The following is a 19,011-nucleotide window of genomic DNA, read 5'->3' on the forward strand; positions in this document are numbered from 1 at the left end:
AGTTCTGCTGCTCTCAACATAAACTAGGAAATTATAGGCTGGTGAGCCTGACATCAGTTGTGGGAAAGTTATTGGAACATATTCTAAGGGACCGGATTTATAAGTATTTGGATAGACATGGACTGATTAAGGATAGTCAACATAGCTTCATGCATGGGGTAGGTCATATCTAACCAATCTTATAGATTTTTTCAAGTAAGTTACCAGGAAAGTGAATGAAGGCAAGGCAGTGGATGTTGTCTACATGGAAGGCATTTGACGAAGTCCCGCATGGGAGGCTGGTAAAGAAGGTTCAGTTGCTAGGCATTCAGGATGAGGTAGTAAATTGGATTAGATATTGGCTTTGTGGGAGAAGCCAGGTTGTGGTAGTAGGTGGTTAATTCTCTGACTAGAGGCCTGTGACAGTGGTGTGCCTTAGGGATCAGTGCTGGGTCCTTTGTTGTTTGGATAATAATGAGGTTAACAGAATCAGCAAATTTGCAGCTGACACTGAGATTGGGGGTGTAGTGGACAGTGAGGGAGGTTACCACGGCTTGCAGAGGGATCTGCACCAGCTGGAAAATTGGCAGATGGAATTTAATGCAGACAAGTGCAAGGTGTTGCACTTCAGTAGGACCAGCCAGGGTAGGTCTCACACAGTGAACGTAAAGGCACTGAGGAGTCTGGTAGGACAAAATGATCTGCGAATACAGATACATAATTTGTTGAAAGTGGCGTCACAGGTAGACAGAGTCGTAAAGAAAGCTTTTGGCACATTGGCCTTCATAAGTCAATGTAATGAGGACAGGAGACGGGAAGTTATGTTGAAGTTGTATAAGATGTTGGTGAGGCCAAATTTGGAGTATTGTGCACAGTTTTGGTCACCCACCTACAGGAAAGATGTAAACAAATTTGACAGAGTATAGAGAAAATTTGCAAGGATGTTGCCGTGTCTGAAGAACCTGAGTTAAAAGGAAAGATTGAATAGGTTCAGACTGCATTCTTTAGAACACAGAAGATTGAGAGGAGATTTGGTAGAGGTATACAGAATTATGCAGCCTTTCTCCACTGAGGTTGGGTGGGACTACAAGTAGTGGTCATGAGTTAAGGGTGAAAGGAGAGGTTTAAGGAGAACATGAGGGGAAACTTCTTCACTCAGAGTGTTGTGAAAGTGTGCAATGAGCAGCCAGCACGTGGTGTGGAGTTCAATTTTAATGTTTAAGAGAAATTTGGATAGATACATGGATAGCGGAGGTATGGAGGGCTATGATCCCAGTGCAGGTCGATGGGAGTAGGCAGTTTAAATGGTTTTGGTATGGACTAGATGGGGTGAAGGGCCTATTTCTGCGTTGTACTTCTCCACGTCTCTATGACTCTAAGTATTTATTTTAATAGCCCTATACTGCTTTACAGAAGGGAGATTTTCGAAAAGAGTGGTAGTATCTGCAATGATTTTTCCTGCCCGCTTCTTTGTCCTGGGCAAATAAAAGTCCTGCAATAACGGTAGACTGCAGCCAATTAACTTTTGCGCTGACCTGACAATTTGCTGTAGTTTTCATATGCTGCGTGAGGATGCTGCACTAAATCAGACAGTAATGGCTGATGTAAAGATGCTCTCTATGATAGTAGTATAGAATTGCACCAGTATGTTCCAGGGGAGATGGAATTTGACCAACTGCTGCAAGAAATACAACTGCCCCAGCCTATCGTCATGGTTAATTACAATGTTGTTGTCCTCCTCCTCCTACCCAAAGTTGAGCTTCACGCCAATGCAAGCAACCTGTAACCCATGAACACCCTCAAAACTGAAGCAGCACAGCTCAGCAGGGTCTGAATGGGCTCCTTCCTCTTGGACCGGATGGTACAGTTTTACACTGAGCATGTACATGACTGCAGTGTACCAGAATCCCAACCCCTAGTGTTCAAACCCAGCCGTGGCATAAAGCCCCCAACGGCCATTTCAAAGAGTTTGGATCTCCACTGCAACAGGGCAGACCGGTAATACATTCCTCTGGGAAGAGCAGAGGCAGGCAGGCTCAATGAATTCAAACCATCACTAGTTGATATTAGCACAGCACTCCCCCAGTTGTCAAGAAAATGGCTGCAGTGGAGGGGACATGACTACAAAAGCCACTAGGGTCTGTAGGAACTAGAAGATGAAATGATTCTTCCAATATTAGAAATGGATGTAACTCAAATCTCAACTGAGTCGACAAGGGACTAGGAACAGGACCCTCAATCCTGCTCATGCCTTTAATACAAGGGTAGAGCATCTACAAACGTATATAAAATGCCAGGAGTTCCTCGAACTCTGAGTCCTCATCCTCAAATCCTTTAATCCCCAGAGTGACCAAAAATTAATTTGCGTTACCCTTGAACAAACTGAGTGACTGAGCTTACACAGTTTACCGCGGATTACAGGTGACAAATCGGCAAAGTAATGTGAACAATATGGACATGTTTAGAAGTTGCCTTGTCCCCAGTGAGACAGAATAAAAGCTTACCGGCATTCTTGTGTTTTCAAAGCAAAGTCCTCCTCTCTGAAATGAGAATCACAGAATACTGCAACATTATAAACTCGTAAGAGATTATTCCAACTGTTCAGCAGCAGCTTATCCCGTGCGCAAAGACACAGATTATCTGGAATGTTCTCACCCAGCTCTTAGACTCTCACCACTCCCACCCAGAACCTGTAGGCCCAAAAGGAGGTGAAGGGAAATTAAAAATGTTCCCAGCCGGTGCCTCAGATTTAAGTGAAAATCAGAAGAAAACTGCAGATGCCGAAATTCTGAAACAAAATGCCGGAAATACTCATCAGGACAGGCCACATCTCTGGGAAAAGAAATAAGGCTTCAGATTGAACATCCTTTGTCATTCACCAGAAAGCCTTGCTTGCAGCTTATCCAGATGACCCCCCCCCCCCGTTTCATGACACTCCCTTGCCCATGACCTCATCTTAACAAGCTTTGTCTCCTTCCCAATTCTGACAAAGAAATGTTAACTCTTGTTTCTCTTCCATCAGGTTCCCTCACCTGCCAAGTATTGAAATTAAAAAGGGAATTCATTTTTGTCATATATACCAGGGTACCGTGAAAAACTTCCATGCCATCCCTACAGATCATCTCATCGTGTCAGTCCATTAGCAGAAGACAGAGAGATCGGGAAAGGGGAGGAAGGTGTTGGAAATGGACCGGGTAAATTTGAGGGTAGGGTGGAAGTTGGAGGCAAAGTTGAGGAGTTCACCATGGATGTGAGAAGCAGCACCAATGCAGTTATCAGTGTAGCATAGGATCTATTTCTATCTCTGGAGACAGTTTATCCACTGATATCTTTTATAAACCCACTCATTCTCACTGCTACCTGGAGTATACCTCTTCCCACCCTGTCACTTGTAAAAATGACATCCCCTTCTCTACCACGTATGCTCTCAGGATGAGGCTTTTCATTCCACAACTAATGAGATCTCCTCCCTCTTCAAAGAAAGGGGTTTTCCCTCCTCCACCATCAACGCTGCCCTTACCTGCTTCTCTTCCATTTTGCCTTTGTCTGCCCTCACCGCATCCTCCCGCCACCCCATCCTCTTCCACACCCAGCACATAATTCTCCGTAACTTCCGCCATCTCCAATGGAATCCCACCACCAAGCAGATCTTTCCCTTCCCTCAACTTTCTGCTTTCCACCGAGATCATTCCCTACGCGACTCCCTGTTAGGGTCATCTACTGTACCTGGTGCTCCCAGCGTGGCTTCCTGTATATCAGTAAGACCCAACATAGATTGGGAGACCACTTCGTCAAGTCAGAAAAGCAGGGTTTCCCGGTCGCCACCCATTTCAATTCTACTTTCCATTCTCAATCTGACATATCAGTCCATGGCCTCCACTGTCGTGATGAGACCATGCTCAGGTTAGAGGAGCAACACCTGATTTTCCATCTGCGTAGCACTCCAACCTGATAGCATGAACATCAATTACTTGAACTTCCAGTAATTGCCCCCCCCCCACCCACCATTCCCAGTCCTGTTTCCATCTCTCACCTTACCTGCTTACCTTCCCATCACCTCCCTCTGGTGTTCCTCTCCTTCCCTTTCTTCCATGGTCTTCCACCCTCTCCTATCAGATTCTCCCTTCTCCAAGCCTTTATCTCTTTCACCAATCAACTTCCCAGCTCAGACAGCAACCCCCCCCCCCCAGGTTTCACCAATCACCAACCACCTGGCACTTCTTCCTCCCCTCCCCCCACTTTCTTTGAATTCTCAACTTTCTTTCTAGTCCTGACAAAGGGTCTCAGCCTGAAATGACAACTGTTTACTCTTTTCCATTGATGTTCCCCAGCCTGCTGAGTTCCTCTGGCGTTTTGTACGTGTTGCTTTGGATTTCCAGCATCTGCAGATTTTCTTGTGTTCATAATCAGGTAGATTGTGAGCTCGACTTTATCTTATCTTAGTGAGGTATAGTTCAATAGTTTTATAAAAATGAGATTGTCAGCCTTTTCTATATTTATCTCATGATTCAGTATCTTTTTTATTCATCCACGAGAGGGTTACCGCCTACCTCTTTTGGTCCTCAAGGACATTCTGGGTCTCTATGGTTTGTGTACTGAAGGTCTTCCCATTACCAGTGGAGAAGTAGCTTCAGGATTTACAGCCAGTAGTGAGGAGGGAAAATAATGTATTTCTTAGTCAAAATGGTGCATGGAATGCAGGATAAAATAGAACACTGTATAGGCCCTTTGGCCCGCGATCTTGTGCTGCCCCATATAAACCTGTATCATGATCAAATCTAACCCTTTCCTCCTAAACTGTTCATAGCTTGCCATTTTCTTACATCCATGTTCCTATTTGAGCAGCTCTTAAAAGCCCCTAACACATCGACCTCTATCACCACTCCCAGCAGTGCAAAACAGGACCTACCACCCTCTGTGTAAAAACCCTCTCTCAAACATCCCCCTACACTCCCCTCCACTCACCTTATATGGATGCGTCCTCTGGTATTCTCCATTGCTGTACTAGGAAAAATTACTGGCTGTCCACTCTATCTATACCTCTCATAATCTTATACACCTCCATCAAGTCACTTCTCCTCCATTCCTCCAAAGAGAAAAGCCATAACTTAACCAGGCTGCATCTTGCACCCTGCACCCTCTCTAAGGCTTCCACATCTTTCCTCTAACAGACATCCCACCTTTCCCGAAAGTTCCGGGAGTCTCCCGCATATTAATAGTGGCTCCCTGATGCCCGCAAGTTATATAAAATGTCCCGGAAATCAATTTTTTTGAGAGAGAAAGCAAGCAAGCACGAGAGTGAGAGAGAGAGAGAAAGCAAGTGAGAACGAGTGCGATAGAGAGAACAAGAGAGACGAGAGAGACCACGAGAGAGCGCGAGAGCAACCATGAGAGAGAGTGACCACAAGAGAGAGAGAGCGAGTGACCACGAGAGAGAGAAAGAGCGAGTGCGCGCCATGGGAGAGTGTTCCAAAAAAAGAAAATATAAAACGTACATCACCCCAGACTACCCTAAAGGGTACCCCTGCCTAATAGGGATCAAAAATTATGACAGTGTTGCTCGCTGCACTGTTTGCAACAGTGACTTTTCTATTGCCCATGGTGGGTTAAGACTGTAAGAGACATGTTGAGGTGCGTTTAACAGGTGTCATTCGTTTACTAGCATAGCTAACATTATTTAAACTAGCTGGCTAGCTGCTAAGGAGCTACTCTACTGCAGATATCCCACCTCTCCCGGAAGTTCCGGGAGTCTCCCGGAAATTGATGGTGCGACCTCCCTGAAATGAGTTTTTGCAGGGTGGGATGTCTGCTATAATGAGGTGAGCAAAACAGAACACGATACTTCAAGTACCTTCCCATTCTGCTCCCACCTGTCTTGCACCATCCTCTCTTACAACTTCAAACACGGATGATGATGCAGGTTTAGAGCAAAGAACTCAGTTTTCAAGGTTAAAAGCAGAAAATACTGCAAACACTCATCAAGTCAGGCAGCATCTGTGGAGAGGGAAACAGAGTCAAGCTCTCAGGTCGAAAACACTTTGATATTTTACTAGAGACGCTCTCACCTAAACAACATGAACAGATCTGCCTGATGACCTGGTATGTAAAGACTTGTTGTTTTTCCACAGATGTTACCTGACCTGAGTATTTCTATTTTCATTCTCATTTCCAGCATCTGCAGATTTATTTTTTGTTTCAAGTTGTAATTCCTGAGAGGTTTCAAGCATTCAGCAAAGTTCACCTGGGCCTGGGGATGTAACACTATCTACCTGAGCTCCTTCAGTGCACACCGGAACAGTGAATTGCTTACCAAGTTGTTAGGCGGACAAGTGCAGCTCTTGGTAGTCAAAATGAAAGTTTCCTGGCAGGGGACACACCTGGCAGAGAAAAAGGAAATATATTGATAACCAGGACTGATCCAAGGCATCTAGCAAACAACACAGGTAGACAAAGCAGATTAATTCACACAATATCCCCAAAACAGAACCAAGAGAAAAGTGTCAGATCCCACAGTTACCCTTGCACTTTTACTTCATGTTTACTTCATAAAGGGAAGAAGGGGTGGTTTAGAAATCCCTCAGTGGGTGACAGCCACATTGAGACCATTTTACTAACACACACAAAGTACCAAAGGAACTGAGCAGGTCAGGCAGCATCTATGGAAATAAACAAACAATTGATGTTTCCAAAAGAGGTAGGAGCAGAATTAGGCCATTCAGCCCATCGAGTCTACACCACCATTTCATCATGGCTGATCCCGGATACCAATCAACCTGCCCTCTCACCATATCCCTTGATGTCCTGACCAATCAGGAATCCACCAACTTCCACTTTGAATATTCCTACGGCTTGGCCTCCACCGCAGTCTGTGGCAGAGCATTCCACAGATTCACCACTCTTTGACTAAAAAAAGTTCTCCTTACTTCTGTTCTAAAAGGTCACCCCTCAGTTTTGAGGCTGTGCCTTCTAGTTCTGGATACCACCACCAGAGGAAACATCTCCTCCACATCCACCTTATCTGGTCCTTTCAACATTCAATAGGTTTCAAAGAGATCCCCCAGCATTCTTCTAAATTCCTGAATACAGATCTGGCAAACTGCCAAATGCTCCTCATATGTTAACTCTTTCATTCCTGGAATAATCCTTGTGAACCTCCTTTGAACTCTCTCCAATGACAACACATCCTTTCCGAGATAAGGGGCCCAAAACTGTTGACAATACTCCAAGTGCGGACTGACTAGGGTCTTATAAAGCTTCAGCATTGTCTCCTTGTTTTTATATTCTATTCCCCTTGAAATAAATGCCAACACTGCATTTTCCTTCTTTACCACAGACTCAACTTGTGAATTAACCTTTTAGGAGTCTTGTATGAGGACTCCTAAGTCTCTCTGCACCTCTGATGTTTTTCCTCCCCATTTAGATAATACTCTGAACTATCGTTCCTTTTACCAAAATGCAACACAATTCCATCTGCCACTTTTTTGTCCATTCTACCAATTTATTTATGTCCTGCCATAATCCTCAGCATTACCATCCTCTCCACTATCTTCAAGATTGCCACAAAGCCATCAAGTCCACTATGTAAATCACTGACAAACAATATGAAAAGAAGCGGTCCCAATACTGACCCCTGAGGAACACCACTAGTCACTGGCAGCCAACCAGAAAAGGCCCCTTTATTCCCACTCACTGCCTCCTGCCTGTCAGCCATTGCTTTATCCATGCCAGTATCTTTCCTGTAACCCCTTAGGATTTTATCTTGTTAAGCAGTTTCATGTGAGGCACCTTATCAAATGCCTTCCATCTAAATGACATCCACTGCCTCTCTTTTGTCCACCCTGCCTGTCACTTCCTCAAAGAATTCTAACAGATATGTCAGACAAGATTTCCCTTCACAGAAACCATGCTAATTCTGACTTATTTTATCGTTAGTCTTCGAATACTCCAAAACCTCGTCCTTAATAATAGACTCCAACACTTCCCCAACCACTGAGGTTAGGCTAACTGGCCTATAATTTCCTCTCTTTTGTCTTCCTCCCTTCTTAAAGAGTGGAGTGACATTTGCAATCTTCCAGTCCTTCAGGATCATGCCAGAATCAAATGATTCTTGAAAGATCATGACCAATGCATCTGTTATCTCTTCAGAAACCTCTTTCAGGACTCTGGGATGTAGTCCATCTGGTCCAGGTGACTTATCCACCTTAAGACCTTTGTAATAGCAATGGCACTCACTCCTGCTCCCTTACACTCACAGACCTCTGGCACACAGCTAGTGTCTTCCACAGTAAAGACTGAAGCAAAGTACTTATTAAGTTCACCTGCCACTTCTTTGTTCCCCCATTACTAACTCACCAGCACCATTTTCCAGTGGTCCACTGTCAACTCCCACCTCCCATTTATTCTTTATACAACTATAAAAAAACTTCTGATATCCTACTTTATATTATTGGCTCGTCTGCCCTCATATTTCATCTTTTTTCTTCTGAAAACTTTTTTAGTTGCCTTTTATTGGATTTTAAAAGCTTCCCAATCATCCAACTTCCCAATCACTTTTGCTACCTTATTTGCCCTTCCCTTGCTTTTATACAGTCCTTAACTTCCCTTGTCAGCCACAGTTGCCTAGCCCTGCCATCTGAGAACAACTTCTTCTGTGGGACATATCTATCCTGCGCCTTGTGAACCATTCCCAGAAACTTCAGACACCTCTGTTCTGCTGTCATCCCCAATGTATCCCCCTCCGATCCACCTAGGCAAGCTCCCCTCTCATACCTTTGCAATTCCTTTTATTCCATTGTGAAACTGATACATCTGACTTGAGCTTCTCCCTCTCAAACTGCAGTATGAACTCAATCATAGTATGATCACTGCCTCCTAAGGGTTCCTTTACATTAAGCTGACTAATAAAATCTGGGTTATACACAACACCCAACCTAAGATAGCCTTTCCCCTAGTATGCGCAAGCACAAGCTGTTCTAAAAAGCCATCTCGTAGGCATTCAACAAATTCCCTCTCTTGTGATCTGACACGAACCTGATTTTCCCAATTCCCTTGCATATTGAAGTCCCCCACTACAATTGTGACATTACTCTTTAATTACATGCCCTTTCCAGCTCCCTTTGCAATCTCAACCCCACATCTTGACTATTATTTGGAGGCCTATATATGATTCCCATAATGGTTTTTTTCACTTGCAATTTCTTAACTCTACCCACAAAGATTCAACATTCTCTGACCCTATGTCACCTCTTTCTAAAGATTTAATTCCATCACTTACCAATGGAGCCACACCACCACCTATGCCTTCCTGCCTGTCCTTTTGATACCAAAGTATATCCCTTGGTGTTAAACTCCCAACTATGACCTTCTTTCAGCCACGACTCAGTGATGCCAACAACATCATGCCAACCAATCTCTAATTGTGCCCCAAGTTCACCCAACTTATTCTGAATGCTACGCGCATTTAAATACAGCACCTTCAGTCCTGCATTCTTCACCCTTCTGTGCTACAACTTAACTCTTTGCTTAGTCTGCAGTTGTACCCAATCACTGGTGTGTCCTCCTAACATTCATGATACACCCATCATCTACTTGTAAACCTGCTGGCTCATCCTCAGCTCTATCATACTGATTCCCACCCCCTGCCATATTAACATAGAACATAGAATACTACAGCACAGTACAGGCCCTTCGGCCCACGATGTTATGCCGACCCTCAAACCCTGCCTCCCATATAAGCCCTCAACTTAAATTCCTCCATATACCTGTCCAGTAGTCTCTTAAACTTCACGAGTGTATCTGCCTCCACCACTGACTCAGGCAGTGCATTCCACGCACCAACCACTCTCTGAGTAAAAAACATTCCTCTAATATCCCCCTTGAACTTCCCACCTCTTACCTTAAAGTGATGTCCTCTTGTATTGAGCAGTGGTGCCCTGGGGAAAAGGTGCTGGCTATCCACTCTATCTATTTCTCTTATTATCTTGTACACCTCTATTATGTCTCCTCTCATCCTCCTTCTCTCCAAAGAGTAAAGCCCTAGCTCCCTTAATCTCTAATCATAATACATACTCTCTACACCAGGCAGCATCCTGGTAAATCTCCTCTGTACCCTTTCCAACACTTCCACATCCTTCCTATAGTGAGGTGACCAGAACTGGACACAGTACTCCAAGTTTAAACCACTCCCAAAAGCTCTAGCAAACCTGCCCGCAGGAATATTGGTCCCCCTTTGATTTCGGGCTGAGACCTTTCTTCAAGACTGGAAGGAGGAAGATACCAAAATAAAAACATTGGGGAAGGGGAGGAAGGACTAGCTTGAAGGTGATAGGTGAAGCCAGGTGGGTGGGAAAGGTCATGGGCTGGAGAGAAGTAACCTGATAGGAGACGAGAGCGGACCATAGGAGAATGGGAAGGAGGGGCACCAGGCAGAAAAGATAGCAGGTGAGGAGAAGAGTTAAATGGGGAATAGGAGAAAAAGGGAGTTAATTTTTTTGCCAGAATGAGAAGACGATGTTCATGCCATCAGGTTGGAGGCTAGCCAGACGGAATATGAAGTGTTGCTCCTCCACCCTGACAGTGGCCCCATCGTGGCAAAAGAGGAGGCTGTGGACTAACATACTGGAATGGGAATGGGGATAGGAATTAAAATGGTTAGCCAATCTGAAATTCCGCTCTCGATGGATGGACTGGAGGTGCTCGACAAAGTTGTCCTCCAATTTATGTGGGGTTTCACTATGGTAGACGAGACCGCATCGGGAGCATTGGATACACTAGACAACCCCAATGGATCCACAGGTGAAATGTTGCCTCACCTGGATGGACTTTTTGGGGCCTTGAATTAAGGTAAGGGAGGAGGTAAATGGGCAGGTATAGCTTTCAGGGAAGGGTAAGTGCGAGATGGGAGATTAGTGGGGAGGGACGAATGGACGAGGGAATCACAGAGATCCCTGCAGGAAGAGGATAGTGGGGGAGGAGGTAAAGATATGTTGAGTGGCTCATGGGGTGGTAGGTAAGAACAAAAGGAGTTCTATCCCTGTTAAGGCAGCAGGAAGATGGGGTGACCGCCGATGTCCAGGAAATGGGAGACATGGATGTGGATGGTGGAGGGAGGAAAACCCTGTTTAAAGAAAGAGGACACCTCTGATGTCTTGGAAAGGAAAGCTTCATCCTGGGAACAGATGTAACACAGATGAAGGGACTGAGAAAAGGAAATAGCATCTTTACAAGAGACAGGGTGAGAAGAGGTATAGTCAAGATAGTCGTGGGAATCGGCAGGTTTATAAAAAATGTCAGTAGACAGATTGTTTCCAGAGATGGGGACAGAGAGATCGAGAAAGGGGAGGGAGGTGTCAGAAATGGACAAGTGAATCTAAGATCAAGGTGGAAGTTGGAAGCAAAGTTGATGAAATTGATGAGCTCAGCATGGGTGCATGAAGCAGCACCGATAGATTCATCAATATAGCACAGGAAGAGTTGGGGAGCATTGCCAGGGAAGGCTTGGACATGGACTGTCTGCACAGCCGATGAAAAGGAGGCATAGTTGGGGTCTATGCAGGTGTCCATGGCTACACCTTGAGTCTGGAGAAGGTGGGAGGAGTCAAAGGAGAAATTATTGAGGGTGGGGACTAGTTCTGGCAGGCAGAGGAGGGTGGTGGTTGAGTCTTTTGTTGAAGCAAAGAGCTTGAAGGCCTTCTTGATGGGGGATAGAGGTGTATAAGGACTGGACATCCATGATGAAAATGAGGCAGTCATGGCCAGGAAAGTGAAAGCTGTTGAGAAGATCAAGGGCATGTGAAGGATCACAGGTGTAGGTGGGATGGGACTGAAGCAAAGGAGGAAAGAATGGAATTGAGATGTGAGGACATGAGTTCAGTGGGCAGGAGCCAGCAGAGACAATAGGCCTTAGCCGGTTTGTGGATCTTGAATAGGAGGTAAGAGCAAACAGTGCAGGCTAAGGCGGCAGTGGATGAGGTTAGTAATGGTGTCAAAGACAGTTCTCTGATGGTACAGAGTGCGGTCCTTTTCAGGGGGTAGATAAGAGGGGTAGTCTGAGAGTTGCCACCTGGTCTTAGTAAGGTAGAGGTCAGTTGACCACACTACAACAGCACCCACTTTGTCTGGGGGTTTGATGGTAAGGTTGGGATTGGTGCAGATAGAGTGGAGGGCAGTGCATTCAGAGGGGGTAAGGTTTGAGGAGAAGAGAGGAGTGTTAAAGTTGAGCCAGTTTATGTCTCGTAAAGCAGGCAGTAGAGTAGAGCATCCAAGAAGAGGAGGGTGGTTGGAGATGGGAGAAGGGATCTTCAGTATGGGGTGGGGAACTTGTACCAAAGAAGTGGGCTTGAAGTGCGCCATAGAAGTGGGAAGAGCTTGGCATCATGGCAGGCATGGAACTCACTGAGGTGCGAGTGAATGGGGACAAACATAAGGCCCTTGCTGAGGACAGAATGTTCCGCCTCAGAGAGGGGAAGGTCGGAAAGAATGGCGAAGACGCAATAGTGATTAAAGCTGGAATCAGAGGAGAGAGGAGAGTTGGTAGTGTCAGAGGAGGGGGGAGGGTTGGCGTGTTCAGGGAAGGTAGGGTGGACAGAAGATGGAGTCTCTGTGGACCCAACTGACAGGGAGCCTGGGGCTGTGTGATTCATGGTCTGAAAATATCCAAGGTCATTGGCACCGAAGTTGGCGGCGGTGGAATCCTGGACTTCATTAATTTTGTTGCCTAATGGCACCAACATGTTGCTTGCATAAAATCATCCTTCCAAGACAAACCGATCAGGGTCAGAATCGGAATCTGGTTTATTGTCTCTGACATCAGCTGTGAAATCTGTTTTTTAGTGGCAGCAGTAGAGGGCAGGCATAACAAATCACCATAAGGTATAACAAAATAAAACTAAATAAATAATGTAACAGAAGAAAAGCAAAGCAGCATTCATAAATCTGATGGAAGATGGGAAGAAGCTGCTCCTGAAGCATTGAACGTGGGTTTTCAGGCTCCTGTAACTCCTCCCTGATGATAGTAACTAGAAGAGGGCCTGTCCCCAATGGTGAGGGTCCTTAACGGTGGATGTCACCTTCCTGAGGGATCACCTTTTCAAGATGTTCTTAAAAATGGGGAGGGTTATGCCCATGATGGAGCTGTCTGGGTTTACAATGCTTTGCACCCTCTTTTGATTCTGTGCATTGGAGCCGCCACACCAGGCGGTGATGCAACCAGTCAGAATGCCCTCCCCGGTACATCTGTAGAAATTCACCAGAGCCTTTGGTGACAAAACAAGTCTTCTCGAACTCCTGATGAGGTATAGCCACGGGCGTGCCTTCTTCATGACTGCATCAGCTTGGTGGGCCCAGAATTGATCCTCTGAGATGTTGACACCCAGGAACTTGAAGCAGCTCATCCTTTCCAACTCTAACCCCTTGAAGTATGTTCTCCCAATTTCCCCTTCCTAAAGTTCACCATCAGGGTTTGGTCTTGTTGATGTAGAATGCATGGTTGTTGTGACACAACTAAACATGCTTATTTTTTTCACTCCTATACATCTGCACATCATCTTCTGAGATTCTGTCAACAACAGTGGTGCCAATGACACCATCCTTACCACAGATCCTTATCGCATTCTTGCAGCTGCCTTCAACCTTCACCCTCCCCTCCCATCTCTTCAGCTCTATCTTCCTCTTTATTTATCTATCTATATCTATCACCCACCTAATTCTGTCTCACAGCTCCCACCCTTGCCCTCCCCTATCTGGCTTGATCTGCCCAACGTATCTCAGTTCATCTCCAGCCTGTCTTCCCACCCGTCTACTTTTCACACCAGCTCTCTCCCCCTCTCCATTCTCAGACCTGACGCAAGTTTTCAACCCGAAACGTCAACAGTTCCTCCACCCCTCCTCCCCCAACATTTGCCCCTTGACCTGCTGAGTTCCTCCAGCAGGTTAATTGTTGAAACAGATACTGCCATTCTCCGGTTTGAGTTCTTGGCAAGAACACCAGTGACATCTGATAGAAAGTGCCGAGAAGCCATTTCAGACTCACACTTTAATCTTAGTAAAGCAGGCCTTGTATAAACATGCCTACATTCATTAAATGACTGAACACAATTCAAGCAACACTCTTACACTCTCACAATTTTACAAACAAATTCACACAATAAATACAATTCCTGACCAAGTAATTGTTCAGCCATTTACAAAAAAATAAGTCCAGCACTCCCTTGGGGACCTGCACAGGGTTTGAAAGAAAACCTCCACCAGTAACACTCAAATGATGCACACCTCCTCCATTTGATCTCTGCTGCAGATAGTTGGGTGTAGGAGCGAGGCTGAGGGAGGACTAAGGTAACCGGAGAGGGTTGGATCCGGACAATGGAAGGCATCAGTCAGGAAGAGGCCATTCAGGAATGGGGAGCTGGGAGCGATCTGGTGGTGGACATTGGCAACACGATCAGGGAGCTAAGGGGGGATAAATAAGGTGGTACCAGGAACAAGCTCTAAGATTCTTAGAGAAATGACTGCCCCAAAGGCAAGCCTTGGACCTCTCTGGTAATCTGGTCCCCATTAATGCAGGAGTCTGTTTCAACTCCCCGAGGCCTATTTGTTCAGGGACATCACAACATGGGCTGCAGCTCCATCGGTGGGGTCTACGGACAAGGGGCTGGGTTTGCTCTCAGTAAATAGGGCTTTAAATTAGCTCCCTTCGCAAAGCACATAGAATCATTACAACACATGAACGAACTTTTAGCACCACATCTAAATACCGCGTGAGCATCCCTATTGAGATGACAGACCCCCAACCAGTGCATTTCTTTTAAATGATTATACTGATTACAGATAATTGGATTCCAAACTGGCTTCACATGACTAAAACACTCAACACCAATGGACCTGTGGAAAACCATCCAAAAAATCCCAGGTATGAATCCCACACTGAGTGAATGAGGAAGAACAGTTCAGAAGTAGTAACTTCACTTCAACAACTCGGTTCCTGAACCAGCCAGCAAGACCCTGATCACTGCAGTTTAGCAACACCAGTGTCACCTGAATAAATTTGCACTAACATCAACTATCTTTAGACAGACAGCAACAAAGATCATGGTGGGGTATACAGTGAGAGAGGATCTCACTGAATTCCTGTCAGCAGAGATTGCTGAGTCGCAGAGGTGGAGCAGAGAGAGAGGGTCTCGGTGAACTCCTGTCCAACAGAGATCACAGAGGTGAGTGGGAGAGTGTCTCACTAACAGAGATCACAGAGGTGGGTGGGAGAGAGGGTCTCACTAACAGAGATCACAGAGGGGGAGCAGTAAGAGAGAGTGTCTCACTAACAGAGATCACAGAGGGGAAGTGGGAAAGAGGGTCTCACTAACCAGTCCAGCAGAGATCACAGAGGTGAGTGGGAGAGAGAGTGTCTCACTAACAGAGATCACAGAGGTAAGTGGGAGAGAGAGTGTCTCACTAACAGAGATCACAGAGGGGAAGTGGGAGAGAGGGTCTCACTAAACTCCTGTCCAGCAGAGATCACAGAGGTGAGTGGGAGAAAGGGTCTAACAGGGATCACAGAGGTGAGTGGGAGAAAGGGTCTCACTAACAGAGATCACAGACTTGGAGCAGGGAGAGAGGGTCTCACTAACAGAGATCATAGAGGTGAGTGGGAGAGAGGGTCTCACTAACAGAGATCAGAGGTGAGTGGGAGAGAGGGTCTCACCAACAGAGATCACAGAGGTGAGTTGGAGAGAGGGTCTCACTAACAGAGATCACAGAGGGGGAGCAGGGAGAGAGGGTCTCACTAACAGAGATCACAGGGGTGAGTGGGAGAGAGGGTCTCACTAACAGAGATCACAGAGGGGAAGTGGGAGAGAGGGTCTCACTAAACTCCTGTCCAGCAGAGATCACAGAGGTGAGTGGGAGAGAGGGTCTCACTAACAGAGATCACAGAGGGGAAGTGGGAGAGAGGGTCTCACTAAACTCCTGTCCAGCAGAGATCACAGAGGTGAGTGGGAGAGAGGGTCTCACTAACAGAGATCACAGAGGTGAGTGGGAGAAAGGGTCTCACTAACAGAGATCACAGACTTGGAGCAGGGAGAGAGGGTCTCACTAACAGAGATCACAGAGGGGGAGCAGTAAGAGAGAGTGTCTCACTAACAGAAATCACAGAGGGGAAGTGGGAGAGAGGGTCTCACTAAACTCACCAGCAGAGATCACAGAGGTGAGTGGGAGAGAGGGTCTCACTAACAGATATCACAGAGGTGAGTGGGAGAGAGGGTCTCACTAACAGAGATCACAGAGATGAGTGGGAGAGAGGATCTCACGAACAGAGATCACAGAGGGGGAGCAGAGAGAGAGGGTCTCACTAACAGAGATCACAGCGGTGAGTGGGAGAGAGGGTCTCACTAACAGAGATCACTGAGGTGAGTGGGAGAGAGGGTGTCTCACTAACAGAGATCACAGAGGTGAGTGGGAGAGAGAGTGTCTCACTAACAGAGATCATAGAGGTGGGTGGGAGAGAGGGTCTCACTAACAGAGATCACAGAGGGGGTGCAGTAAGAGAGAGTGTCTCACTAACAGAGATCACTGAGGTGAGTGGGAGAGAGGGTGTCTCACTAACAGAGATCACAGAAGTGAGTGGGAGAGAGAGTGTCTCACTAACAGAGATCACAGAGGTGAGTGGGAGAGAGGGTCTCACTAACAGAGATCACACAGGTGAATGGGAGAGAAGGTCTCACTAACAGAGATCACAGAGGTGAGTGGGAGAGAGGGTCTCACTAACAGAGATCACACAGGTGAGTGGGAGGGAGGGTCTCACTAACAGAGATCACACAGGTGAATGGGAGAGAGTGTCTCACTAACAGAGATCACAGAGGTGAGTGGGAGAGAGGGTCTCACTAACAGAGATCACAGACAGGAAGCAGGGAGAGAGGGTCTCACTAACAGAGATCACAGAGGTGAGTGGGAGAGAGGGTCTCACAGAGATCACAGAGGTGAGTGGGAGAGAAGGTCTCACTAACAGAGATCACACAGGTGAATGGGAGAGAAGGTCTCACTAACAGAGATCACAGAGGTGAGTGGGAGAGAGGGTCTCACTAACAGAGATCACAGACAGGGAGCAGGGAGAGAGGGTCTCACTAACAGAGATCACAGAGGTGAGTGGGAGAGAGGGTCTCACTAACAGAGATCACAGAGGTGAGTGGGAGAGAGGGTCTCACAGAGATCACAGAGGTGAGTGGGAGAGAAGGTCTCACTAACAGAGATCACACAGGTGAATGGGAGAGAAGGTCTCACTAACAGAGATCACAGAGGTGAGTGGGAGAGAGGGTCTCACTAACAGAGATCACAGACAGGGAGCAGGGAGAGAGGGTCTCACTAACAGAGATCACAGAGGTGAGTGGGAGAGAGGGTCTCACTAACAGAGATCACAGAGGTGAGTGGGAGAGAAGGTCTCACTAACAGAGATCACAGAGGTGAGTGGGAGAGAGGGTCTCACTAACAGAGATCACACAGGTGAGTGGGAGAGAGGGTCTCACTAACAGAGATCACACAGGTGAATGGGAGAGAGGGTCTCACTAACAGAGATCACAGAGGGGGAGCAGTAAGAGAGAGTGTCTCACTAACAGAGATCACAGAGGGGAAGTGGGAGAGAGAGTGTCTCACTAACAGAGATCACAGAGGGGAAGTGGGAGAGAGAGGGTCTCACTAACAGAGATCACAGAGGTGAGTGGGAGAGAAGGTCTCACTAACAGAGATCACAGAGGTGAGTGGGAGAGAGGGTCCAACTAAACGCCTCACCAGCAGAGATCACAGATGGGGAGCAGGTGTGAGGGTCTCAGTTTCTTTCTTCTGTTCTGATTGTGTTCTTTCTTGGAAAGCGCGTAGAATTCATGCCCAATTTTTGGTTTTCTTGGTGAATGCTGCTTATATGATGCTATGTGTCTGCAATGCTGCTGCAAACAAGTTGTCCATTTACCTGTGCATATACATAATTGGGGTTATGACAATAAACTCAATTCTGACTTTGACAAATCAGGTTTAGAAGTGAAAGGGAACCATGCTATCCATTTAGCTCCATTCAAACTTCATAACTGAATCCCATACAGTTGTGTTTGTAAATCCACAATCCTTCTCTCTGCCAATTGCCAAATAAGAAACTCCATATTGCTAAAAGCACTTTACACTTATGACTGTGTGGCGAAGCACAGCTCCTATGCCATATTTAAGTTTGCAGGCGACACCACTGTCGCAGGTCAAATCAAAAGTAGTAACAAACCAGCCTTTAGGAGGAAGATTGAAAATCGGGCTGAGTGGTTCCATGATAACAACCTCTTATTCAATGTCAGCAAGACCAAGGAGCTCATTTTTGACTTGAGGAGGAGGAAACTAGAGGTCCATGAGCCAGTACTCATTGGAGAATCAGAGGAGGAAAGGGTCAGCAACTTTAAATTCCTTCGTGTTATTATTTCAGGGCACTAATCATAAGTGCAATTGCAAGGAAAGCATGACAGTGCCTCTATTTCCTTAGGAGTTTGCAAATATTCAGCATGACCTGTAAAACTTTGACAAACTTCTGTAGGTGTGTGATGGAGAGTATATTGACTGGCTCCATCATAGCCTGGTATGGAAACACCAATGGCCTTGAATGGAAAATCCTACGTAAAGAAGTGGATACAGCCAATGTTCCCTCTAATTTGTAACAGAACATAGAACATAGAATAGTACAGCACGGTACTGGCCCTTCAGCCCACAACGTTGTGCCGACCCTGTTGTAATCTTTTCACAATGCACAAAAATCCTGTGCCGTGCAATTTTCTGCCCAATGACAACAACAGGTGCGCACTGAACTTTTAAGTGGAAGTAAACCTGAAGCTATTCTAAGGATAATGAACCACCAAGTCCAGTTTGTTGTTCATTGTTTAAAAGAAATAAAATAATACACATCAATGAGTCATTATTTCTCATAAACTATATGCCAGCATGGAATAATATCAATCTTTTCACATGTTATTAAAGTTGTCTGAAATAGTCATTTAGCCATTCTGCGTTAAATGAACT

General features: G+C 46.0%; 1 protein-coding gene across 5 annotated transcripts in view; it reads right to left on the reverse strand.

The window, feature by feature from the left end:
• The window catches only part of LOC140210713 (meckelin-like), a 211,378-nt gene that overhangs the window by 126,295 nt on the left and 66,072 nt on the right, over nucleotides 1-19,011 (reverse strand). For all 5 annotated transcript variants that reach the window (XM_072279933.1, XM_072279934.1, XM_072279931.1 and 2 more), the window contains exons 5-6: nucleotides 6,290-6,356; nucleotides 2,484-2,519 (exon numbers count right to left, since the gene is read on the reverse strand). In XM_072279933.1, the coding sequence (XP_072136034.1) occupies nucleotides 2,484-2,519; nucleotides 6,290-6,356 (103 nt within the window). The remainder of the gene's footprint in view (nucleotides 1-2,483; nucleotides 2,520-6,289; nucleotides 6,357-19,011) is intronic.

The sequence above is a fragment of the Mobula birostris genome, chromosome 15 (assembly GCF_030028105.1).
Source record: "Mobula birostris isolate sMobBir1 chromosome 15, sMobBir1.hap1, whole genome shotgun sequence".
Taxonomy (NCBI): Eukaryota; Metazoa; Chordata; class Chondrichthyes; order Myliobatiformes; family Myliobatidae; genus Mobula; species Mobula birostris.